This window comes from Papio anubis, chromosome 5 (assembly GCF_008728515.1).
Source record: "Papio anubis isolate 15944 chromosome 5, Panubis1.0, whole genome shotgun sequence".
NCBI classification, from domain to species: Eukaryota; Metazoa; Chordata; class Mammalia; order Primates; family Cercopithecidae; genus Papio; species Papio anubis.
Genome location: NC_044980.1, coordinates 120,884,894 through 120,911,733, shown reverse-complemented (window position 1 = coordinate 120,911,733; position 26,840 = coordinate 120,884,894). Strand labels below are relative to the sequence as shown.

General features: G+C 33.7%; 1 protein-coding gene across 2 annotated transcripts in view; it reads right to left on the bottom strand.

The window, feature by feature from the left end:
* Positions 1–26,840, bottom strand: part of SLC12A2 (solute carrier family 12 member 2) — a 103,260-nt gene that overhangs the window by 34,213 nt on the left and 42,207 nt on the right. For both annotated transcript variants that reach the window (XM_021939656.2, XM_021939657.2), the window contains exons 5-15: positions 23,886–24,025; positions 20,967–21,077; positions 19,448–19,556; positions 16,555–16,682; positions 16,371–16,455; positions 13,304–13,455; positions 7,618–7,725; positions 6,467–6,590; positions 5,252–5,353; positions 3,907–4,062; positions 2,541–2,640 (exon numbers count right to left, since the gene is read on the bottom strand). In XM_021939656.2, the coding sequence (XP_021795348.2) occupies positions 2,541–2,640; positions 3,907–4,062; positions 5,252–5,353; positions 6,467–6,590; positions 7,618–7,725; positions 13,304–13,455; positions 16,371–16,455; positions 16,555–16,682; positions 19,448–19,556; positions 20,967–21,077; positions 23,886–24,025 (1,315 nt within the window). The remainder of the gene's footprint in view (positions 1–2,540; positions 2,641–3,906; positions 4,063–5,251; positions 5,354–6,466; positions 6,591–7,617; positions 7,726–13,303; positions 13,456–16,370; positions 16,456–16,554; positions 16,683–19,447; positions 19,557–20,966; positions 21,078–23,885; positions 24,026–26,840) is intronic.

Sequence of the window (26,840 nt, the reverse complement as noted above, 5' to 3'; positions counted from 1 at the left end):
AATCAAAAGCATGATATAAAATGTACAGGGAGGATGGGGTATAAAGGTAAGGATGCATGCATGAGGTAGGCATATGTAGATGAAAGACATCAGTCAATAATACCCAAAATTAAAAATCAAAAAGTACAGTAGTCCCCCCTTATCTGCAGCTTTGTTTTCCATTGTTTCAGAATATAGAACATTCCATAAATACACAATTCATAAGTTTTAAATTATACATCATTCTGAGTAGTGTGGTGAAATTTCTCAACATCCGGCTCCATCTGGCCTGGGACATAAATTCTCCCTTTATCCAGCGTCTCCGTGCTACAGATACTACCTGCCCAATATCTGTCCTGGTTATCAGATCAACTGTTGCATATCGCAGTGCCTGTGTTCAGGCAACTCTTTTTTACTTCATGATGCCCTCAAAGCACAAGAGTAGTGATGCTGGCAATTTGAATATGCCAAGAAAAACTGTAAAATGCTTCCTTTAAGTGAAAAGGTGAAAGTTCTTAGTAAGGAAAGAAAAAAAAATCATATGCAGAGGTTACTAAAATCTACAGTAAGAAAATGAATCTTCTAACTGTGAAATTATAAGGAAGGAAAAATAAATTCATGCTAGTTTTGCTTCTGTACTTCAAACTGTAAGAGTTGCAGCTGTAATGTGTAATAAGGGCTTAGTTAAGATGGAAAAGGCACTAACTTTGTGGATAGGAGACATGAACAACAACCACAAAAAGGTGTTCTGACCCATGACAATGAAGTTGAGTACTCTCTGCAGTTCCAGCTATCCACTGAGGGTCCCGGAACATAACCCCTGTGGGTAACGGGACTACTGTGCAGCAACGCAAGCATGATATTTATGAAGTAGGATATGAGGAGCAGGCAACTACTGATTTGCATGACAAACTTTGCAGACTAGCTTTTCTTCTTTACACAATATTCACGTATAATTCTCGTAAAAATTAAAAAGCCAAATTGGGCTAATTTTTTTTTTTTTAGACAGGGTCTCACTATTGCTCAGGCTAGCACGTAGTGGTGCAATCATGGCTTACTATAGCCTAGACACTTCTAGACTCAAGCGATCCCGCAGCCTCGGTCTCCCGACCACAGGTATGCACTATCATACTTGGCTATTTTTTAAATTTTTGGTAAAGACAAGATCTCACTATGTTGCCTAGCCTGGTCTGAAACTGCTGGTCTCCAACTCCTAAGCTCAAGTGATCCTTCTGCCTCAGGCTCCCCAAGTGATGAGACTGCAGGCATGAGCCACCATGCCCAAAAATAATTTTTTTTAATGTTGCCTTTACTACAATGAGCCAAAGCAATAGGTTTTGTGTTTGTTTGTTTGTTTTTTAAATTAATGGCAAATAAACATAGACTCTTGGTCATACTCTCAGTTCTAGGATACAACTTTTTACATAAAAAGAGTAATTTCTATTTTCTGTTATCTTTGACATCACTATCCAAAATATGCTGAAGTGAAAAGTTTTCCTCCCAGGGCTCTCATTCCTTCTTCTCCATTTCTGTCTACACTAAAGCTGAAGACCTGCGTGTGGTCTCTGAGAACTTTTTATTCTAGCAAAAGGAAGAGGGGAATTCGAAAAAGTAACAAAAAAATAAACAATTACTTTGACTGGGAGGGAGACTGGGTACAGCAATTCTCTTTTGACACTTATCTATGTTTCAGCGTTTCTTTAAACATAGGAAAGATTTGTGTTTATCATGCAGAAGCCAATAAGGAGGGATTACTCATGACTAAAGAAAGTTTATACTGAGGGTTAATAAACTATTAGAAAGATAATATAATCTTCTTTTGTTTTTTTTTGAGACGGAGTCTCACTCTGTTGCCCAGGCTGGAGTGCAGTGGCATGATCTTGGCTCACTGCAACTTCCGCCTCCTGGGTTCAAGCCATTCTCCTGCCTCAGCCTCCCAAGTAGCTGGGACTACAGACATGCGCCACCATGCCTGGCTAATTTTTTTATTTTTAGTAGAGACAGGGTTTTACCATGTTGGCCAGGCTAGTCTCGAACTCTTGACCTCAAGTGATCCCCCAGCCTCAGCCTCCCAAAGTGCTGGGATTACAGGCATGAGCCACCGTGCCCATCCAAAAAGGTAATATATTCTTAAAGTCATTTATTGAGGAAAATAGTAATAAATGCTCTTTAGTGTAAGCACTGATTCTTTGTCACTATAAGTTACTTCCAGTTAATCACTGATAAGACACAACTAACAATTTTAGTGTGTTGGTAATGTACAAAATAAGGCATGTCAAAAAATCTTTATGAATCTCATAGTTACATAACTTTAATGGCCATGGAGAAAATAAAACTTTGACTTTATGATACGCATCATTTAAAAGTCTTCAAGTGAGAAAACTCCAAAACCCTCATAACATTTTTGTTAATTTTTCTCTTTGTACAATTTTGTTCTTGAATAATTAAACTGCCCAAGTCCAATTAAAAATGTGAAATGCACATGAAAATGTCACTGAAAAATAAGAACTGACTGGCCAGCAAAAAGAAAATGCTTTCATGTTTCCTTCTTTATCACATACCTAAAGTTTTTCACGTGGTCTTCCACTCCAGAAAGACGAATTGAATGCTGCAGTGCATTCAGGTAAGTCAGGGCTTGTGTAGAGGATCCCCAATTCACATCTGTGGGAAGATAATGTTCATGCAGCATTAACATCAGTAATAACAACCAATCAATAGCGAATGTGAGGCACAGAGAATTAAACATGCTTTCACATTTAAAAAGTCAATTGCTGAAATACACTATTGTACTTTCAATAGTTCACATATACAGCAAGATATTAAGACTGATAATCTGAACTATAATTCATTTAAAGTAGAATTTAGAAAAGATAGATAGGGCTGCAGATATGCTGTGCATACAGCTCTAAAAGAGTTTCACAAATAAATATGTTAAAATTATTGTTTGTATAGCCAAAGGTCTAAAGGGAAATGAGCAAATTTCTAATTGTTAAGAAATACTTGTTTATAGTACTTAACTGTCTGGGTTATTTGAACAGGAAAATTTTATTTCTTATTGAATAAACAACTTGGACTTCAAATGATTTTAGACATTTGTTAATTTATAGACTTAATAGGTACGTTAGAGAAATAATTTCTTCTAAAATAGTTTATTTCATTTCTGGAGCTACCACTTTAATCTAAAAGCTCATCATTTCATATCTGGATTACAAAATGTATTCTTATTGAAACTAATCTTATGTAATCTCTTCCCAATCTATTCTATTAAGCCCAAATGAAGACTTTCTCATCAGGTCTTTCTTGTGTCACAGGTTATAATGCTCAATACTGGGACCAATCCTAACATACTCTAGCATCATCATCTTACAGGAAGATACATTTAGCTGTTATCAATATGCATACTGGGAAATCACTAATCATTGCCCAGTTAAAACAAGTTTGTCCAATTTCCCCTGCTACATAGTATCCTAGTGGGAAAGACACTATGTCTTCCAATATTTTGTTAACTCCGTGTTATTCAATACAGTTCTAAGACCACAGTAGGTTATATATATATAGATAGCCTAGCTTATTAGGCTACATAGCTACTACAGTACTGTAACTGGATCCTTTCAAAAAATAATTTTAAAATACAGTGAGTGCAGCAAAATGTTAATTATATGCATTTATTATTTTTCTACAAATAGGATCAATTTAATTTATGAGTAAGAATGGAAACCGTAAGAATAAAAAAATCTCGAAGTAACTGTTTTATTAAAACTACATGTATTTGAAAAAAATAAAACTTTTAAGAGTTTGGAAATAAAGTATTTTAGGTTTTATACAAAGTAGCTTTCAAATATACAAAAGATGATGCTTAAAATGAAAAATAACAAAGAACTTCTAGATGTTTTCTAGCTTGGGATACAAACAAAAAAGTCTACTAACCTGGTTTTTTGTAGGTAACATAAATATACAGCCCAAGGACTATCACATATGTTAGCAGTGCAGCCCACCAGTTAATGACAAACATCACTATGCAACAAAGAATTGCTCCAAGAAGTGATATCCACATGTTGTAGTATTTGAATGCAGGACGCCATCCTAACAATAACAAATAAATAAAAGTCACGCAAATACTTCATCTGCTTTACATAATGGTACATATGTATTCAAAAAATAACATTCTTTAGGGCTGACACACTGAGAGGACTTTAAGCATTAAGTATAAGTCTAATACTGAAAAGTGAAGTCAAAGACTATTATTGATCACAATTGAATTTGACAATTCTTGATGACTATGAAAAGGTAATATCTATTTCCACATTACTGTATCCTACTAGTTCTGTATTCAATAAACGCTTCATTAAAAGAGTAAATCAACTTACCTTAGGTGAATGTTAAAAACTACAGAAGATTTTAAAAAGAAAGGTTTCAAATTGAATCCTTAGTAGTAACTAGGCTTTATTTTCTGGTTCTAAGATGACTCATATCCATAGTTTAATGAATATATAAAACATTTCAAACAAAATGTTCATAAAAATCATTAAAAACATAATCAACCTGCTAGAAGAACTAAGAGCTGACTACAGAAACACATACCTTCCCATTTAGTGAAGTATTTATGAAGGAAGCCCACTTTAAAAAATGTTGAAGACCACGTTTTTAAATTTTCATTGGTAAGTAGTTCCACAGGCAAAATTATTTTAAAAGATTATTTCAATAAAATTTATATATTTAAAGTAAAACCCTGATGCTAGAATGTTTGTGTTCAAAGTTCTCATACTTTATCTTCCCTGTCCTCAGACTTTCAAATCTTTAAAAGGAACAATGCTTTTGTTTCTTCAGTTCCTTTCCTGATTTGCAATGGTAGTCACAGTTTATAAGAAAAGTCTCATACATTTACAGTTGATAGAGACCCCTTATGTCAGAATTTTACAGAATTCACTATGTTAAAACCATTTTCTTACAGGTAACCTTCATCATAGTGATGTTCTTAGAACTAAAACAGAAATCAGCTAAAGATTGAAAAACTAGTTTTTTAAAAAGTAACAATTTTTCACAGTGTTATCAGAATTAGAGATTAATGCTAAACGCTTTGAAGACAAACAATATTATCAGTAAACTTACTGATAAAGAGATCTTTGAAGACTTAATTTGAATTAACTATAAAGGCAGACATGGCATTAATGAACTAATCCCACACATAATATCTTTTAAAATGTGGCAAAAGTTTTATTTTCTTTGAAATCAAAAATAGTATTTGCAAACTTTTTTAAAAATGTAAAATTACCTGGAGATTTTGCAAGTGATGCATGGAATACTGAAAAATTGATCAATGCATATGATGCAAGGAAGAAGTTTGAGATAATTGGAGCAATAACATTCAGTTCAGCTGCAAAACAAACACGTGCAAGATTTACTGACGTATTAGACATTTAACTTTTTAAAATTATGAAGTATTTCAAATCTTTAGTTAACAACACAACACCCCATAACTACCATCCAGATTTCATAAACATTTAGATTTTGCCATATATGCCTCATATACTTAACTTTTCAGAAATCCAATCCTATGCAAACTATTGAATCCCCTTTATACTTTATCTCACACTTCTCCAAACTTGGTATATTCTGTCCAGTCATACATAGTTTTATGACATATATAGTCTACATGCATCATACAGTACTGTTCTGGGTGTTTTAAAAGTTATGTAAATAGCATACCATATGTATCATTCTGAAATTTGATCTTTTACATTTATTTTTGAAATTCATCCACATTGATATATGAAAACCAAATTTATTCCTCTAACTGCTGCATATTTTTCTTCTATTGATCTAGGTTGCTTTCATTTTTCACTATAATGAATAATACTAGAAACATTATTGTATATGGCTCTTTAAGTATATATACAAGTTTCTACAGGGCACACACCTAGAAGGAAAACTGCTGATTACAGAAAAGTTTACGAGATATTGCCCACTTGTTCTCCAGAAGTGGCTACACCAAATACACATCTAATGGTGTCAGATGGGAGTTAGTTTCCACACAGTCCCACAATACTTGGTGGTACATCAGCCTTTTAATGTCAACTAGTCTCAGAGGTTAGACAAAATTCTTTAAACCTTAAAAAGTCCAATGTCGTCTTTAGCAGTGGAAGACCCAACAGAGCTCACTTGTGATCAGAGGCAGAGTGCCAAAAAAATAGATCACCAAAGGCACTGATGTCACAGGTGACACTGGAATCCTTTTCTTTATGCCATTATCATATTTGTTTTAGGAAAAAGAACCTAGGAATTCCCTTTAGCTCTAATGAGGACTTAGTAATGGCAATAATTTCAGCAAATATGTACTGAGTGCTATTACTTACAGTACTTTATAAACTTTCTTTGATTACAAAGAGACTTAGTATACCAAGATAACGTTGTTAATAATTTAATAATTCAATGCCTAGAATATAGATGCACCAAAAATCTACAATAACACACCATTTATATAACTAACCAATTAAGATGAATCCAAGTGCAATTAAGAATGTTAAGATGTAGCCACGAAGAGGTTCATTATTTTTCCCATAACCTTTAGCAAACATCTGGAAAGCTGGGTAGATGTTGTCCTTACATAAAGCCTAATGAAAGAAAACATTAAAATGAAATATATTAAAATTAGATATATAGATTTGCTGATAGTTCTAATAGGTTAATCAGGATTGAGACTCAAGTTTCTAATTCTCGGTCATCTCTTTTATCCTGTCCCACATACTGCTTCACCTACAAAATGTAAAGGAAATTCAAACATTTCAAACATCAGAAGGATGCTGGTCAAAATTTCTATCTGCCTTACCCTATTGCCATGTTGAAATTAAATTTTATGAAGAAGAAATCAGAGAAGCAGGCATACAAGTAAAAACAAAGTTGGAAGCTTGATAAATGATATAGTTGTGACCTATTTTAAGAAAAACAAGCCAATATCTTAAAGCAGATAAAAATCCTGACTATAAAACTTAACTATCTTTCTTAAAACATTGCTGAACACTGTCTTAAATGATATTTTCTACCTTTGGTATACTCATTGGCTATAAATACAGCATTAAGAACAAGACTGCAGAATCAACATTCATTTATTTGATTTAGCAATAAAAAGTACTTCCCATCAGTATTCAGCTATTTAATGCTCACTAAAAGGAGATAATGTCTATCCTATACATCATTATACCCTCAAGTAATGAACACAATGTGTAGCACACGTTAGGTACTTAAATATTTGTAAAATAAAATATTTAGGTTGAAACCATACTAACCAGAACAAAGATATTTTGCTACTCCCCATTTGCAGTCTTAGACTGCATTCCTATACCTTAGACATCTTGAAAATGTATGCTAAATATGTCAAAAAAGCAAACATCCAGCACTTCTAAAAAGAGAACTCAGACTATACCTTGACAGCAGGCAAATGCACAAATGTTTATATAAATAAACATTCACGTTCATTCATACACATAAAATTATGTATGTCTTTATGTGCATATATATATCATATATATGTATATACATGGTTGACAGAAGCAAATAAATTTGTAAACAGCAACAATTTCAAACTAAGAAGCATTACTTTAACTCTCCCTTTAATAAAGCCTGTAATATAAAAACGCTTACCTGAAATATTTTGGGAGCACTCACAAGGGATGCTAATGCCGATGAAAGAGTGGCTGAAAAGATACCTGCAGAAATTAGTGGTGTAAATCCTGACACCATACTCATTACCTTAAATAAAAGTGACAAAAATAGAAAAATAAATCTCACAATTCAGAAAATAGCACAATATTATGTGGTCACATTTTGAAGGAGGTTAACACTGGGGATAATTTTATAGTAATAACAACAACAATGCTATGTGCATTACAAATATCTGAAACAAATTTACCACTAGTCCTTACCTTAAGAAAACCTTTTCATTCATAAAATGGTAAACACACACAATGGCAGAGAGAAGAGAATAATGAACTGCTAACATTTATCACCTAATGTCAACAATGATCAACTTAGGGACATTCCCCACAATATTTTGAAACAAGTCCCATATATCCTTTAACATATAAATATTTCAGTACGTATCTCTAACAGATAAGGACTTTTGAAAACTTAACTATAATGCCAATGTCACAGCTTAAAAACTTAATAATTGCTTAACAGTACCACAAAAAGGCAAGTCAGCATTCAAATTCCCTAAATTACCCTTTCTTATCTTTCAAAAAGAGTCTGTTCAAATCAGGATCCAAAAAAAAAAAAAAAAAAAGGTTACACATTATATTTGGTTTATGTGTCTCTTCAGTCTTTTTCAATCAACAGGTTCACATTTCCTTTTCCTTTTATTATTTTTCTATCATTTCTCTCATGGAGATCTCATGCTCTGGATTTTTCGGACTTCATTATCATTGTGTTGCTTAACAACTCTTCTCATTTCTATAATTCTAGTAAACTAGTTCTATCTAGACAGTTAATCAAAATGAGGTAAAAGTTTTGGCAAGAGTATTGCATAAGTGCCATCATGTACTTCTCATTAGGAAGGCTGTTTCTTATGTTAAGATAGTATTGTGGTTAGACTTTTTTTTTCTAAGCCTTTATCTTTTAGAGCTAAATGTGGAAATATTTCCAGCTGAAGATATGATCTAAAGTCTAGGGTTTTGCTCTAAATAATCTGGGATAGGAGGAGTTACACAGGAAACAAAATTAACCATGCATTGATAACTGATAAAGCTGGGTATTATAGGTATTAGGTGTATTATATTGCTTTCTCTGTGTACATGTTCAAATATTTCCTCTTAGAAAACTTAAAAACAAAACAAAAAAAACACCAACAACAAAGGACTGATCACCAAGCTCATGAATCAGGTAAATTCAAACTGAGGGGCACAATTCAAAACAACCCGGTTCAAATGCTGAAAATGTCAATGTCATAAAGATTAATGTGAGCTAGAAACTCCCCTAGATTAAATGATTTTAAAATGACATGATAACTAAATACTATGCGTGATCCTAGATGAATCTTGGACTTAGAAAAAATACTATAAAGGACATTACTGGGACAAGTGGAGAAATATGAACATAGGATATATATTTAAATAACAGTATTTCATCAATGTTTAATTTCTTAAGTAGGATAACCATATTGTGCTTACACAAAATGCATTAAATACTTCAAAATGATTGTCATGTCATGATGTCTATAACTTATTTGAGGAGAAAAAGACTATACATATACACATACAAAGCAAATAGGGTACAATATAAACTAGTAAATATAACTGAAGGATAAGTACACAGGTATTCACTGTGTACTTCTGAATCTGTGAAACTTGTCAAACCACAAAATTAAAGTGGAGGAGCTGTGTGGTGGATTCAACTATTGTCAACTTGAGCAGCTGTGAATGGTATTATAAATTTCCCAGCAGTGAATGATGATCTTCACTCAGATTATTTGCTTCATTGGTAGAGATTTTATCTTTCATTTATATTGACTAAGAACATGTCAACTGAGACCAAAGAGATAAGGAAATCAGGTTTTAAGCTGTTTCTGTCACACATTTGACTGTAAAATTTAATTGTTTAAACCAAACGGAAAGTTAGCAACGGGTACAATCCCTGTCCACAATGCATAAGCCTGATTTCATGTACACATAAACCACCCTGTTGACTAAGCATCTTTCCCTAGATCTTCCATTAGATTTAAGGTTAAATATGAAAAATACATCTCTGAAGTGTTTTAAAGACACTAGCACAGACTTCTAAGAGTGGGGAGAAAATCTGAAAAGATTATTTTCTACTCAGCCTTTTAATAACAATTTGATAGTTATATATATGCTGTGCATTTTTCATAGTCACTATTTTTCACAGTAATGCTGGATTACTTAGAACTGACAACCTTATCTTTAGGGAAGGAGACTGTGAAGGACAGATGAGTCAAGATTAAAATGAATAAACCCAGTTTCTGCTATACAGCCTCATTAGATCACACAAAATTCTATATCTGTCGTAACGATCTCAAAGTTAAATTAAGTACAAAGAAAGACGTAAGTGGACGAAAGTAGAGAAAGAGTATATGATACATTCTGCATTGTAGGAGTAAGGCAAAACTGACACCACCAGCATTACTATAACCTTTCATCTTTCATGTTGAGGAAACAATACATTTTCCCTTCTTCCATCAGTTACAAATTGAAGTAAATTATGATCCAGACTTTTCATCTGGAAATACTATGTTTTGGGGCCTGCTATAATAGGTTTCCTGTTTTCTAGTAAATAGTTGAACAGTTATCCAATAACCTCTGCACTTCTCAACATATAATGGTAAAATAGTAGCAAGGATAATAATATTGAATGTAAATAATATTAGTGTAAACGATATACAGTGGAAACAGATGAAAAAATGACCGTGTTGTCTCTAAAGGCGAAAAAAAGACAAAAGTCTAATAAAAGCTACAAGATAGCAAGTAAACAAAATGAATGGTAAAAGTCTGTGTGGGGGTGTGTGTTGAAGATGATTTGGGATTCAAGAAAATCTTCATGGAACTAAGTTGCCTTGAAGTCAGGCGGATCTGGACATGGAAAAATAAACCACAGGAGAATTCCAAGCAGAGTGAAGCAATGACTAAAGGAAGAGAGTAGGGTATGTATGTGTGCGTGTACAAATACACTCAGTGGCTGGGGTCCAGTGGGAACAGAAGGCAGTGAGGCTTAAGAAGAGGTATGAAGGGCTCTGACTGATTTAGACTAAAGCTCGCATTTTGTTTATTATGCAACAGTGAGTCAAAGGTTTCAGAGGACATTATAATATAGAAATATAGCAAGCAATATAAGACTATATATACAATTTAAAATTTAAGAGCAACAAGATAACCCAAATAACTTTATTTCCTGAAGTATGAAAAGGTGATTATAAAGTATGACTTGTACAGATCTTATGATGGAGACTCCAACTTACATACTCCTCAGTTATGTCCTATCCACCATTCTTCATTATCCAAATGCCAAGGTATTTATATTTTCACAAGATTTTCCCTCATGTTGTATCGCTTTACAAAGTATTTTTGAAAAGTTTACTTAAATTAGAAAAGCAGCTTTACTTATACCAAATTCCTCTTTGCTTGAATGAGTCCATACTAGACTTGATAAAGACAACAAACTTTTCTATCTTAAGGCCACACAGAAATCTGACTGGTATTTTCAGTCACTGGGCAAAGACCAACGTTTGTGCCTTCCATACACAATATCAATGTCAGAATTGGCCTGAATCATTAGCTGGATATGAATACTTTCTTTCATTCCTACAATTCTGCCTAGTCTCATGACTAGAAAACACAAACTTCTATCACATAATTGAGTTCAATATTTGTAACCACTGAAAGTACTGTCAATTGCTTCAAACTACATAATAAAAAATAAAAACAATGCCTTTACAAATTTTAGTTAAAATTGTATTGTAAAATTTACAGATTGTACATAAAACACAGCATTTTAAATACATTAAAATCCAAATTATTCTGTTTATACAATACTGAAAAAAATTACAAAGCAAAATTTTTATTTTTCTTTGGAAATCAGCAGAACCATGTACTCTATGAATTTACAATAGAATATTTTGATTTAATCTCCTGAATCTACACCTTTGTGTTCTTTCTACCATCCTAGGACTTAATAAACAACTCAAAACTATCCTCCAAATTAATTTTAGTAATATATTTTCCCCTTATATAATCTTTTCTGTTTCTAAAAATGCATAAATCTGGCAGACTAAAATTTCATTTCAATTTCAGTACCTTAATAGAGGTAACAATAAACAGCAGAACTGACAGCCTCCAAATACTTGAGAAGTACTACTAAATTGTCCAGTTTGTATGTTTTAGAAATTCACTAGCTTTCAAGTATCCATTCAGAATTAAATTGTTGTTAAATGTTAAATGGTGATTTCATGCTGAATGACTTTATATGAGCCGTATCTAATAAAGTAACACTACTATTGACACTGATCAATGCTTTTATAAAGGCCATTTATATATAAAGCAATTATGAAGACTAATTAGAAAACTGAACTCAATTGGTATGGGTTTAAATTGCGCAAAATAAAAATATTTAGTTGTAAATTTAACAAAATACATACAGGACGCGTATGCTGAAAACGACAAAATGCTAACTAAAAAAATCAAAGACAACACAAATAAATGGAGAGATGATGTTTATGAATTGAACACTCAACATAGTCAATTCTCTCTAAATTGATATACCAGTTTAATGTAAATTCCTATCACAATCCCAACAAGACTTTTTAAAAATAAATGTAAGGTACTTGGGTGATAGGTGTGCCCAAATCTCAGACTCCATCACAACACAATTCATCCATGTAACCAGAAACCACATGGAACCCAAAAACTACTGGAGTGATAAAAAAAAATTAAAAAGTAAATAAATTAATTAAAAACCCCACACACACAATGTTATTTTAAATTTTTATATGGAAAGACCAACGAACTAAAATAGCTAAAACAATTTTCTTAGAAAGGCTAAAATGGGAGGAATTAATCTACCTGACCTCAAAACTTACCATTTAACTACAGTAATTAAGAATGTGTGGTACTGACACAAGGACAGACACAAAGATCAACAGAACAAAATCAAGAATCTAAAAACAGACCCACACAAATATGACCATGTGCAAGATGATTCCATGCTTTCTAAAGCAGTATATTTATATACTACATATATAAATACACACACACTCATATATATATGTTACATGCTGTTATAAAAACATTAACTTCCAGGGGTTCTTTGCTCTTGAACATCCTCAGATTTTATCCATTCATATTTTAGTTTGCCCAATTAGATATCTACAGTTTTAGGGGAATATAAAGAACAACTGGACAGGCGCAGTGGCTCACACCTGCCATCCCAGCACTTTGGGAGGCCCAGGCAGGTGGATCACTTGACATCAGGAGTTCGAGACCAGCCTAGCCAACATGGTAAAACCCCATCCTTACTAAAAATACAAAAATTAGCCGGGCGTGGTGGTGGGCGCCTGCAGTCCCAGCTACACAGGAGATTGAGGTGAGAGAATCGTTTGAACCTAGGAGGCGGAGGTTGCAGCAAGCCAAGATAGCACCACTGTGCTACAGCCTGGGGGACAGAGCAAAACTCTATCTCAAGAAAAAAATTAAAAATTAAGAAAAATAAAATAACAACTGTCTTCCCTTCTATGCTATGGCTATATTGTGAATGGTCAGATTTGACAGTAGTCTCACCCCTAGATAAATACAGAACGTCTGTATATTACAAAGCCAATGCTCACCTGGAAGTTGTTCATTAGGCCATAGGAACAAGGACTGCTTTCACATGATGAAAAATCAAAGTTTAATTTGCAGGCTGCAGAAGTACAGTTTGTTAACTCTGTGACAATAGTGTCATTAACGTTTCCAGTGGCATCTCGAACAACACAAGAACCTAAAGTTGTGACAACAAGACACAAGTGACAACAAGAATAATATACTTAATATCTACATTCATTTCAAAATTATACACTTATATATTTATAAAGAAACCAAAGTATTGACTATATATCTACTCAATTATAATAGCATACATTGCATTTACAGTTAAAACTTTACCTGGAACAGAATTTGTAAAGCATCATGGTCCCCAATATTTGGTGAAACTGAATCTTTTATAAAGAATAGTATTTACACATAAACACTTAAAAATCATGTAAACAGAGTTGTGGAAAATGGTATATTAGCAAACTATTTCCTAGCCTATTTGGTAAAGATGTCCTTAAGTAAATATGAAAACACTGTACTGAAAGAGTTCCAGACGGCAGTGATGTTTTCCTATACTCCAAATATTTTATACTTGAACGTGGCTAAAAATCAGACTTCAGGTAATACCATTCTTCTGTGAGGGAAAATAATTTGAATATTAATGAATTATAATTATATTTAAATCTCTGTCTCAAATATGATTACCCTGAAAAGAAGAAAACACATGGTATCTAAGATTTGCTTAAAAATAACCCGTAGAGCAGAGTGACTTGGAAATAGATGAAACAAGATTAAGCATGTACTAATATTTTTGCTAACTGTTTTGAAGCTGCATAATAATTATTGAGCTAATTTGAAAATGCTCCCTACTCTTCAATAAAATTGAAAACTTCCGTAATAAAATATTTAAAAAGTGACCTTGAAGCAAGCTTTACTATTCAGAGTAACGTGTAATGCACAACTAATGGTAATTACCGTTCCTTACACTTTAAAGATTTTTACTTTCTGAAGCACTTTTTCAGTATTATTTCATCATATATTGAGGTAAAAATTACATGCATGACAGAAAAAATTGAATAAACAGAACTAAGTATGAGAAGGGAGGATATTTTAATGACTAGGCAGACTATACAGTTCCTTGTTTTTCAATTTTTTCATCTACCATTCAGAACAGTCCTTGAAAAACCATGTTTCCATAAAGGTACCTCTGAAACAACTGGCAAATGAGGGGAGTACAGAGCCCTGCAAATCCCCCCAGCCCTAAAGTAACTGTATTTTCATGTGCTTTGTATTCTGATAGTCTATGCCTGAATTTTTTGGGGGAAAAAAGGTTCCACTGCTTTGAGCTTAACAAGCACTGGTGTAGAGGCTGCCTTTACTGGCCTAGCTACTGAACATCAGCATCAAGGGGTTACTCCTATTGTTTCAAGGGCTAATGTAGACAGAATGAAATGCGTACGAGGGCTAGCAATGTTAGAGGGTAAAATAAAAATAGAAAATGTTCATTTGCAATAACAAACTATTTTACAAGCTAAAACATTATCAATTAAGTCACTTTAAGACTAAATTTACTTTAAATAATGTATAGAAGCATGCTAGGAACTTTTAGGGGAACCCATATATTTTGCTAAGCATATATATTCATCTGTTTTTTCAAAATAAATTTCAGAGATTTGTCTATGAATTCTAAGGATAAATGAAATCCAAATTCCTTTGTAAATGCCAATTCAGCCTGGGCGTGGTGGCTCATGCCTGTAATCCCAGCACTTTGGGAGGAGGTCAAGGCGGATAGATCACCTGATGTCAGGAGTTTGAGACCAGCCTGGCCAACATGGCGAAACCCCATCTCTACTAAAAACACAAAAATTAGCCAGGTGTGGTGGCAAGTGCCTGTAATCCCAGCTACTCAGGAGGCTGAAGCACGATAATTGCTTGAACCCGGGAGGCGGAGGTTGCAGTGAGCCAAGATCAAGCCACTGCACTCCAGCCTGGGCCAGAGAGTAAGACTCCATCTCAAAAAACAAAAAACAAAAAACAAAAAACAAAAACAAAAGGCAATTCAGCCCACCCTGATATTATTAGTATTTCTGTCATGTAGTGACATTTCCAAATTACATTTAAGCAACTAGAAGCAGAGTTTATAAATATAAATACGCTATTACTTCCCAGCATATCAGTGAATATATAGCAAAAATGAAATTTTCTTACCAAATCCAATAGAAACCTCATATTGTGTAGCCTATGGACTTGGAGTTTATGATTCTTCACATTAGTATTAAACTAAGATTTACTTTTGCATTATGCTTAAGAAATTTAACTATAAAGCTTGACAAATGCAAACCATATGTAAACTAATAGTAATTCATAGAAAATAGCCTTAAAGACTTTATTTAAAACAAACAACAACAAAAAAAACTTCTTTGCCATGAAAACAAATCTCTAAAACAAATGCCACTATCTTTGGTAGTGAAATCTCTGAGCTTCTATTTTCTCATCTGTAAGAAAAGGTTTAGAGACTGGTTGACCACTTAAGTCCTTTCAAGTTCTAAAATACCATGATCCCATGAAGTAACAACATGGTTTTGAAATGATTTTCATTAAATCTAGTAAGAATTTAGTAAAACTTTTCCTAAGTAAAACCTAGTATGTCCTATTCTTCGAAACCAGTGTTTTTATAGTAAAAAATTGCCAAGCATTGCTTAATAGCCTTGAAAGAATCTTTATATACTATAAAAAAAAAAAATAACCATCTTTAAAAAAGTTCAGAAATTTGTAGCAGTAAAATTCATTTGCTTCTACATATGAATTGTTTTCGATAAATATATCTCAGTGGAATGAGTTTACAGATTCAATTTCGTATAATTTTCTAATTTACCATAATTAATTAAAAAACTGGAAATGTCATAAAGCATTTGGTGGTTTAGATAATGTCTATAAAAGTCATTATTAGTTTTCTAAAAACTGTTTTTGAATTATAATAAGCAATTCCATATCTTTTTATTGAAATATTTCTGAATTTATAAGTTAGCAAATGTCATAAAAGTATTTATAGTATGTACATCATGAAATTTCTGTAACATAAAGAAATGTAAAACTATTTACCTACAGATACTGCAATTCCTACGTAAACCAATGTAGTAATTAAAATGGCTAGGAGTGTTCCTTTGGGTATGGCTGATTGAGGATCCTAGAAGACAAGAAGATTTTTAAAAGTCTGTCTGTAAAAATAAATATACATATTCCACTTTTAAAATATATAATTGTTATAGCACTTTACACTACTTACTGCAAGATCACCTGAGATATTCGCTCCAGCCAGAATACCAGTTGCAGCAGGAAAAAAGATGGCAAATACAGAAAAGAAAGTCTCTTCCTCTCGAAAATCTGGCCCAAAGTTCTCATTAAATATTTCAGCTGTAGAAAACAAAATATTTTTGACAATTAATGGAAAGCAAATTAGACTACAATAATTGAGGTCAAGAGTAATAAGTATATATGACCCCTAACTTTTCTTCAGTTAAAGTAACTGGTAAATTTTTGCATATTTCCTAGTTCAAGTATTTGGTGTTCTTTTCTTGTATGAGACAACGGTTTACAACCAAAATGATCATCTGATCTGATTCATGCCCCATTTTTGTATACCTCACCAATTACGTTTCAAGAGCCTCCGACTGAATTGTTACGACTAGCCCAAATGCAAATCAGAATGTGGATAATCTCCTAAATCTCTGAGGTAAAAGAAACAAGAAAGGAGGCAGAAAAACAAAAGGGGGCATGGTGTGGTGCCTCACACCTGTAATTTCAGTACGTGGGGAGGCCAAGACAGGCAGATTTCTTGAGCCTAGCAGTTCGAGACCAGCCTCGGCAACAGAGGAAGACCTTGTCTCTATAAATAATTAAAAAATTAGCCAGGAGTGGTGGCACATGCCTGTGGTCCCAGCTACTTGGGAGGCTGGGGTGGGAGAATCATTTAAGCCTGGACAGTCGACATTGCAGTTACCCATGATCATGCCATTGCACTCCAGCCTGGGTGACAGAGTAAGACCCCATCTCAAGGGAAACAAAAAAGGAAAACAAAAGCAACATCATAATAATATAGAATCAATTTTTTGATAGCTTCCAACTTACATTACCATCTGTATAGATTTTGGTCCACAGCTTTCTCTACTATCCCGTGATCCATTGATTTTTGAGGCTGTCAGACAATTAGCTAAGGTACCCTAAATAAAGTTCCTTTTGATTTCAACAATAAAAGCTTCAACTAGACCTACTGTTTTCATCTATGACTCTAAGATAACCGATTAACTGTAATGTATCCATCTATCCATTCAATACTTGAGTAGCTACCATGTGTCAGGTCCTGTACTAGAGCTTTCTAGCATCTCGAAGAACCTAGAGATGCAATATAAACAAGTTAGACATTGTTCCTGCCTTCATGGAATTTAAGAGTCTCAATAGCAAATGACAAAATAAGAAACAGGTAATTATAAACAGCAGTAAATATTCTGATGAAAACAGGGAGTTGAATAACAAATGAGAGAGAGAGAGTCTAATTCAATGTGGTTACAAAAGGCTAAGCAAATATAAGGAAGGAAACGATACTTAAGCTAAGAGTTTGCTGAGCAAGAATCAGTCATGTGATGATCAGGGAAAAAGAGTACACCAGAAAAGAGAAACAACATGTATGAAGACCCCCAAGTAGAAAAAGGTTTAACTCTTTTGAGGAAATAAAAGAAGATAAAACTCTTACAGTAAGGGGAAGAATTAAATGAGAATGGAGTCACCACTGAGGGACAGAGTATGAATATTTTATAAAAGTTAAATTTATCCTAAATAAAATGGAAAATCAAAGTAGGGTCATAAACACACAAATGACATATACTATTAATGTGTGGACAATGGACTGAAAGATTCAACATTTGAAACAGGGAGGCTGATTAGGAGGTTGCTGCAGAGGTTCAATCTAGAGATCGGAAAATAAATGCACTGATTAGAAAAGGATTAAAATTAATAGGAGCAGGTAGGACGGGAAACACTAAGATCCTGGTTTCAGTTACTTTGATGGAAAAGCTTAAGAAGAAATAAGCAGGAGAGACTTCAAATAATCAGTTGGATATATATTTATGTTTCAACTTCAAAGGAGAGATTCAGGAATAGAAACATGTCAGTTATCTTAATAGCATTTTGAGCCATGAGAATACACACCACCCAAGGAAAAGCATATAGTTAGAAGGTCAGCACTATAATAGTTGTACAATTCTGCATTTAAAGGGGGTAACAGGAGTAATAGTCATAGTGACTAGCAAGTTAGACACCTAGGGTATCTGACATCGAATAAAATAGACGTGTTTCAAGAAGGAGAAGAAATGACTAAGAGAAATGAAGCAGAGGACAAAAAATTCATAGTAGATCTAGCACCATCTGACTTATTTTGACCAACAAAAGCCAGATGTGAGAGGGGTTAAGGATGAAGCCATTTGGCAGAAGTTTGACAGGGCTATGAACAGTCTCAAAGTATTCTTCCACAGATCACTTATTAACTGTAAAGAAAAAAACAGCAACCTCACAATAGAGAAACTGTGCAGGTATAACCCTGACTAAGTCATCAAAACTAACACCACTAAGTAATGGAAAAAACTGCATCATGCACCCTCCAAATGTGGTGCACTAAGAAGGAGACACGGTTCACTTATGTTCCTGACAAAAACGAGTAACTTAAATCTATCTATAAAAACAAATAAGACAAACCCAACTGGAGAGATCTCCTGAAAATCAAATGGCCTGCACTCTTGAAAAATGCAATTATACCAAGAAACTAATATTTCTAGTTGCTTTCACAATCTTAGGTGCTTCTAAACTATTGTGCTTAAATATGCTAAAAGAATGAAAGTCATATTAGAACAAAAGTTAGAAATTCAGTTACAAATTCCCAAAACTAGTAGAGAATAAAATCTATTGCCTTTTGTTGCTAATAATGAAAAAGAAAAGATGTAAATAGAAGTAATTTTTACTCCAACTGTACAGCATACATAAAGGGGACAAAACTAAATTGTAAATTAGGATGAATCACCAAACCATAGTCAATTCTGTTACAAAATATCTAAAATGTACAAAATTTAATTGATAATAGAATTCTATAAACAGGTACTCTTAAAAAATATTGAAACTTTTTTACTTACATTTATAACCAAAAAACCCTTTTGGCTTCTTGCTCTCCAGTGGGATAAATGTTCCTATGACAAAGTCACCAATAGCAAGAAGTAGGATCACCAAAAGAACAATCTGAGCCTGCAATTTTAAACATTAAAAATTAAAATCAAGAATCTTGTTTCTGTATCTTGATTCAATTCCCCTAGAATATAACTTCCATGAGGGAAAAATTTATGTCTTGTTTTGCCTGATTCCCCAGTGCCTTAAACAATGCCACATGCCAAGTAGCTGCTCAATAATTCCTTGTTTAATGAACAAAGAGATCTTTAAAGAAATATCTGGGGGAAAAAAAAGATAGTAAAAGTGAGATCATGCTGTATTTCTGAAATGAGTTAAAGATGTGCATGCCTTCCCACAAACCAAAAAGCACTGTAAATTCCAAAATACTATAGACTTTCATTCTAGATCATTCCTGTCTCTTCCACCTTAACACTACAATCTTGACATAGAAAACATGCTGAACACAAACACAAGTTTTATAAATGGTCCAAACATAATGTTGAGTGTGTGACTGCTACAGGAAAATAAGAAAAAGTACAGAAAGAAGATGACAATATACAGGAGGGAAATTCAAGTAGCAATGGGAATGGAAGGAAAGGGCAATCTATGAAAACTACCATTTCCCCTTCTCCACTCTTAACCTCTCAATAAAACTGAACACTCATGAAAAACGGTGTCATCTGTGGGAAAAGGAAGTACATATACACTAATCATGTCCCAGGTGGTATAAAATTCTGTTATTTTCATACAGTAAATGTGTAAAATGTGTAAATAAATGATTTAATTTTATACTAATATGACTTTACAATAAAGTACAAGATTGAAAAAATTACTCTTTCAGGCTTTCCTAATTTTTGGTTTGGTAAACATTATCGTATCATATATAGCACAAATATGTGACTTTTATAAGGTCTTTAAAGTAACGTGGATATCCATTACTTGGGAAACTACAACTGTGCTATGATGCTCTAATTCTCAAAGAGACAAAAACACTTCTGGGTGCTCTGCTTATGGGTAATGTGACTTTAGCAATTTTTTCCAGAAACAATGATACTGGCTTTGGTAGTCATAACTTCTGAAATTTCAATAGCAAGAATAACTTCTCTAACCTCATGTGGGCAATAACTTTTACTTACTGCCCCATGTTTAAGTTGAACTTTTAAATAAATTACAAAGCCAGATGTTTCATTTGGAATTAAACACTGACCTGAGCATTTTTACATATTGCAAAACTGGAGAATGGGCGAGACGGTGGGAAATTCAAAATTTACAAAGTACTTTGTTTAACTAGATCCTAGGTTGAGTGTTATCTCCAAAGATTCTCTACTTTGTCAAGTAGAAAATAACCTTATATATAAACTTTTGTGAAAATGGCCACTTAGGTACCATTAGAATCTGGAAATATTATCATACGTTAGAGTGTTCCCAAAACATAAGCTCTAAAAGCTCACATATTAAATATTTATAGGTGTTCCCATCATAACTTACTTTTGCTTCCCACTCCATTCCAGCTACTGAGATACCTAAAAGAATCACCACTGTAATGGCTCCAATAATTCGGATATCATTGATTTCATCTATCATAAGTATGGAATGTTCCTAGAAAAAAGAATCATAAATATAATAAGCAATACTAGTTATTTTTATACACATTCACACTCCTTTTGAAACATTTTAGAGATATTATGGTGCCTTACCTGTAGAAGTTGAATAAATGGTTACTTAAGAAATAAATGGAAGACCTAAAGGAACAAATTACTATTTACCACTGAGGTGTCATTCAAGGATCTGATGACATAAATGTGTGATTACTAACACTTCTGTATTTAATATAGACTCAACAAATCAAAAAAGGAATTGCTAACAAGTAAGAAAGTTATAATACTGCTAATTAGAATTTTAAGTTATATAGCACAAATATATTTTTTATTTATTGTGATTAGTGAGCTCATGCTTTTAAGGGTCTTTTACACTGCAAGAGAGTAAGTGATGAGCACACCTTCCTGCTGCTGTCCAAAAACACACACCGTTTCCACTCTGCAAACAGAATTATTTGTAGTTTAATATCAATGGCATTTTTAAAAGATTCCCATCTAGGATAAAATTAAAGATTATGATATCCCACTTAACTAAGTAAAAAGCGATTTATCAATTACTACCACTTCTCAAATAAGGTAATAAAAGGCCCAAAAAAACTAAAACATAATTTAGTTGTTTTGATAACTCAGGATGACTATATATTCTGCTGCAACTGACAAAGTATAGATTATAATAATCCTATCAATTTGCTTCTTTTAAGAAAAAGCAATCTTGTTAATGCTTTTCAAAAGAAATTCTTTCATAAAAGTCAACTACAAGAGAGGAATAAGATTGCTTGAATTCCAGATAAATGACCTTAATACAAATATCAGGGTGGAAAACCCCCTAGATCCAAAGATGCTTTTGACAAGCGAAGGCATAGAAAGTGTTAATATTTAACCAACACAGTAGGAAAAGTCATTTCCCAACCTTGTCCAACCTTCAAGGGTCCCATTAAATTTCATAAAGTAGTACATACTTTTTACTTTGCAAAAAAATTTTTTAGTTTTTTGATATTTGATTTCAACATCTCTTGAATCTGATCTTTGAAATTCTCTATAGCATTTGGATAATCATATCTGAGAATTACTTGAAAAAAAAAACGGTACTCGTATAAATATCTATTGACTGGCTTTTAGATTTATGGACCATGATTGCAACAGAAGACTACCGCTATAGCTCAGTATTTTATATAATAAATGTAGTTTAAAATGTTTTAAATTTCATATTTCTCTAAATTAAATTTTCCATGAAACAAAAACATGTATAAACCCTAATTAAATACTTTGATAAGCATTCACAGAGTAAACCTTAAACTTTGCCTCTCAAATAAAAATATACACTAAATTAAACAATGAAAGAATATAAACTCTAATGGTTACATTGCTTACTCATGGTATTACAACCCTTCTTTTTCTTCATCCCTTTGGTGTACACAAGTAAAGGTCAATGTCAACGCAGGTGTCAATCCTTGTCAGATTTTATACTTCCTTATGTACCATTTACTACTGTAGAATAGTTACAACCTAACCTAACATGAGCAATTTATAGGTGTCACTTGAGGTTCCTTTCATTTAATAATATTTGAGGAATCCTATTTCACTCTTACTTCTTTAATTATACTCCAGAGCAATACAGTCACCTCTATTCGGATATACTCACGGTTCTTCTAGTTAATACATTCAAACTAAACTGTCCTGTGTTCTCCATCACACGGCAAATGGCATTATCTTCCATCTAACTCCAAAAGTCAGAAATGTGTGTATACACTTGACATCCTATTTCTCTCATTTCCCACATCCCATTAATTATCAAATCCGCTCATTCAGATTTTTTAAAATCTCCCCAATTCACCCACATTGCTCCTGCTCCACAAGTCACTGTTTTAATATAAGCCACCATCTCCTCTCCCAGGACACCCACAACCTTGAAATGGTCTCTATTTCCAGTTGTGATTCCTCAAGTCCATTCCCTGTACCATGGTCAGATACTTCCCTACGTCCCAAATCTGAGCATGTCACGTCCCCCAATCCCAAACAAGACCCTAACTTAAATGGAAATAAGACCCTTCTCCTGATTATTTTTTCTCTCTCTAGTCTTACATGTCTTGCTGCTTTGTGCTTGAACCATACAAAAATGTTTGCATTTTTCTTTCTTTCTTTCCTTTTTTTTTTTTTGAGGCAGAGTTTCGCTCTTGTTGCCCAGGCTCACCGCAACCTCCGCCTCCCTGGTTCAAGCGATTCTCCTGCCTCAGTCTCCAGAGTAACTGGGATTTGGCTCCCCAGTTCAAGCGATTTTCCTGCCTCAGTCTCCAGAGTAACTGGGATTACAGGCATGCACCACCATGCTAGGCTAATTTTTTATTTTTAGTAGAGACAGGGGTGGTCTCAAACTCCCGACCTCAGGTGATCCACCCACCTCTGCCTCCCATAGTGCTGGGATTACAGGCATGAGCCACCGCGCCCGGCCATGTTTTTCTTACCTCTACCCTTTAAAGGCCTTTCTTTCCTTTTCTTCCTTATTCCCCTCATATCACTTCCACCTTTCCAATTTGCTTACTAACATCTAGACTTCCATCCTTGGAGAGCCCTTCTTGACTCCCTTCCAACCCCAATTCCTGAAAAGTAAGTTAAGTGCTCCCCACTTTGTGTTGCCACTGCTGACATTCTAATAGTATTTTAATCTTTGCCTATCTCCTGTACTAAACTTTTTGAAGGACGAATCTCTTGGTCATCGCATCACTGCTTTACCAACCTCTAACATGGTGATTGGCATATAATTCCTCAATAAAGATTTGGTAAACGAATGACTAAAAGGAAGGTGAATTACCTTAAGCAACTCCACCACAGTTTCTGCAAATCCAACCACATACATAGCAACTGCAACAGCGTTGGCAAAGGCGAAGATTAGACCAATTGCACCACCAAATTCTGGCCCGAGACTTCTAGATATTAAATAATATGCTCCTCCTAAAAAACAAAAAAACAGGTACTAAAGTTAGAATTTAAAAAGCCAAATTATCCTTTAATTACACAAGAGTTCACAAAGCAGATGCCCCCAATAAGCAGAGCAATTAAATAGGCAAGTGAGTGACTGTATTTTCAGAAATACCTAAAAAGGATATTTCACAAAACACCTAACAATTCTCAGCATCCAGATAATGTTCCCCATATCACATATAAAATCATCCTACTTGAATTCCCATTTTCTCTTTTAAAGTTTAGATTAAAATGGGTCACAGCCTCCTCCCCTTCACAGATCCCAAGAGACCATTTCCCAATGAATTTCTAATATATTTAATCTTAATGTAACTTTTATTTTTATGTTTTTGTTTTTAGACACAGTTTCACTGTCACCCAGGCTAAAGTGCAGTGGTGCAATCTTGGTTCACTGCAACCTCTGCCTCCCAGGTTCAAGCAATTCTCATGCCTCAGCCTCCTGAGTAGCTGGGACTACAGGTGCGTGTCACCACGCCCAACTAAGGTTTTTTGTTTTTGTTTTTTTTGAGACAGAGTCTCGCTCTGTCACCCAGGCTGGAGTGCACTGGCGCGATCTCAGCCCACTGCAGCTGCCACCTGCTGGGTCCATGTGATTCTCCTGCCTCAGCCTTTTGAGTAGCAGGGACTACAGGCGTGCGCCACCTTGTCTGGCTAATTTTTGCATTTTTAGTAGAGATGGGGTTTCACTATGTTGGCCAGGATGGTCTCAATCTTCTGACCTCGTGATCCACCTGCCTCAGCCTCCCAAAGTGCTAGGATTACAGGCGTGACTAATTTTTGTATTATTAGTAGAAATGGAGTTTCACCGTGTTGGCCAGGCTGGTCTCAAACCCCTGACCTCAAGTGATCTCCCCACCTCAGCCTCCCAAAAGTGCTGGAATCACAGGTGTGAGCCACCACACCCAGCCTTAATGTAACTTCTAAATCACAGTTGGTATGATTTTAATTACTTAATTATGGCAATTTGCTAGTAAGGTGAATACCAAGACAAAAAAAAAAAAAGTCTCACAACAGCATATAATGGTACCCCTAAAAGATGTAGTTTGTATCCTAGTAAATCCTGTCTAAATGGCAGAATAAGCAAAAATATTAAATAAGCTATCAAGAAGCAAGTTATTTTTCTAATTTAAAAAATAAATCGGTATTATGATTCAGAGTCAATTTAATGCTTACCTGAAGTCTCTAAGAGCTCTTCTAAAATTCTAATTTAAATTTGGCTATTAGGTCATAATCAAAACTTGGTTTTAATAGTACTGAAGTTACATAAAGCTATATACATATTTCTATAAACTGATGGAATACTTGAGACCATATAGTGAAATGTCATTAAACAGCTGAATATTTGTTTCTATTGTTCACCCAGTATAAAGAAGGTAAATGTATCAACAAAAAAATCCTACAGTTAAAGTACTAATGATGCAAACTTCATTTTGGAAAACGCCTGTAACAGGTTTTATAGTTGATTCCTATCAATTTGCTCAAAACATTCTATACTTTAAAATCCATCCACTATAAAACTTCCTTAGTTTTCATGACCCTGAAAATTAAAAAAAAGCGCAACCCAACCATTTAACATTAGCCTCATGATTTTATGAGATAAAAATGACTTAAAATTTTCTATGAAATATTCTTGAACACTAAAAACTCCAATTAATTTACATAATGACAATTTTGTCAAAGATCTTAGAATGAATATATTACATCACATTATAATTAATCACAAGGAAAATCCCTAGAATAGTATAATTATCAACCTTTATTTAACATGTTTTCAAAATTAACAAATTATTTCATCTACTCCCAATAGCAAAAATGAATTAAAACAGTTTATCCTGATTTTATAGATGAGAAAATGGAGTCACAAAGACAGGTTACTGAAATTGGTCAACACTCCTGTCTTTAGTTGTTGACAATACAAACTTTAGAATCAGAAATATGACCAATAGGACCTATTAAACCAAGAAATTCATGTTATGTGCCTTAAAGTTTTGATTTTATAAAATGCTAACTGAGATTTCACAATATTTAAGTCTTTCACAAATACAGAAACTTAAAACGTAAAACTCACATTTTAAAAGATTTGTATTGTTTTCAAGAAAAAGGAAGTGACACATGGATAAGAATATAAAAACAACTGCACATCATCTTCTATTATTTCTTATGAAAAGCAACAGTTATTTGCCCTATTCCCTCCCACTTCCATTCCTATTTCCTAGAGGTTATTATTATTATTATTTTTAAGATCTACCACTCTGAAAGACTGTGGTATTTTTTACTAATCAGCACAGACTAGGTATACACCTTATTTTGTTAAATACTACACATTTAACTTAATTCTACTAAAGTACTGTTGTCATCCTCATTTTACAAATGAGAAAATTATGGCTCAGGGTTAAGTAATTTGGCTAAGGTCATGGAAGCAGCTAAGTAAATAACTGTATTTAAACTCAGATCTCCCTGACTTAATTGCTTACCAGTACAATATGTATGATAAACTCTTGTAAATCAGCCTTCCTGTTATCGCTAAAAATGCTGAAGACATTAATAGAAAATAAAAATTATTTCATTAAAAAAATCTATGGATCAAGCAAACACAGATGTTAATATGGAAAAAAAGTCCTGATGGGGTCTCAGAATTTGGCCATAAACTACCCTTAACCCTGACTGTAAAGAACATAATTAGTCAGATGCTAGAGATACTAAGTAGTGACAATACTGAGTTCCATCATTATTACATCTTAATTTGGGGATATATGCCCCTGTAACTCTTATTAAATCTCCAATC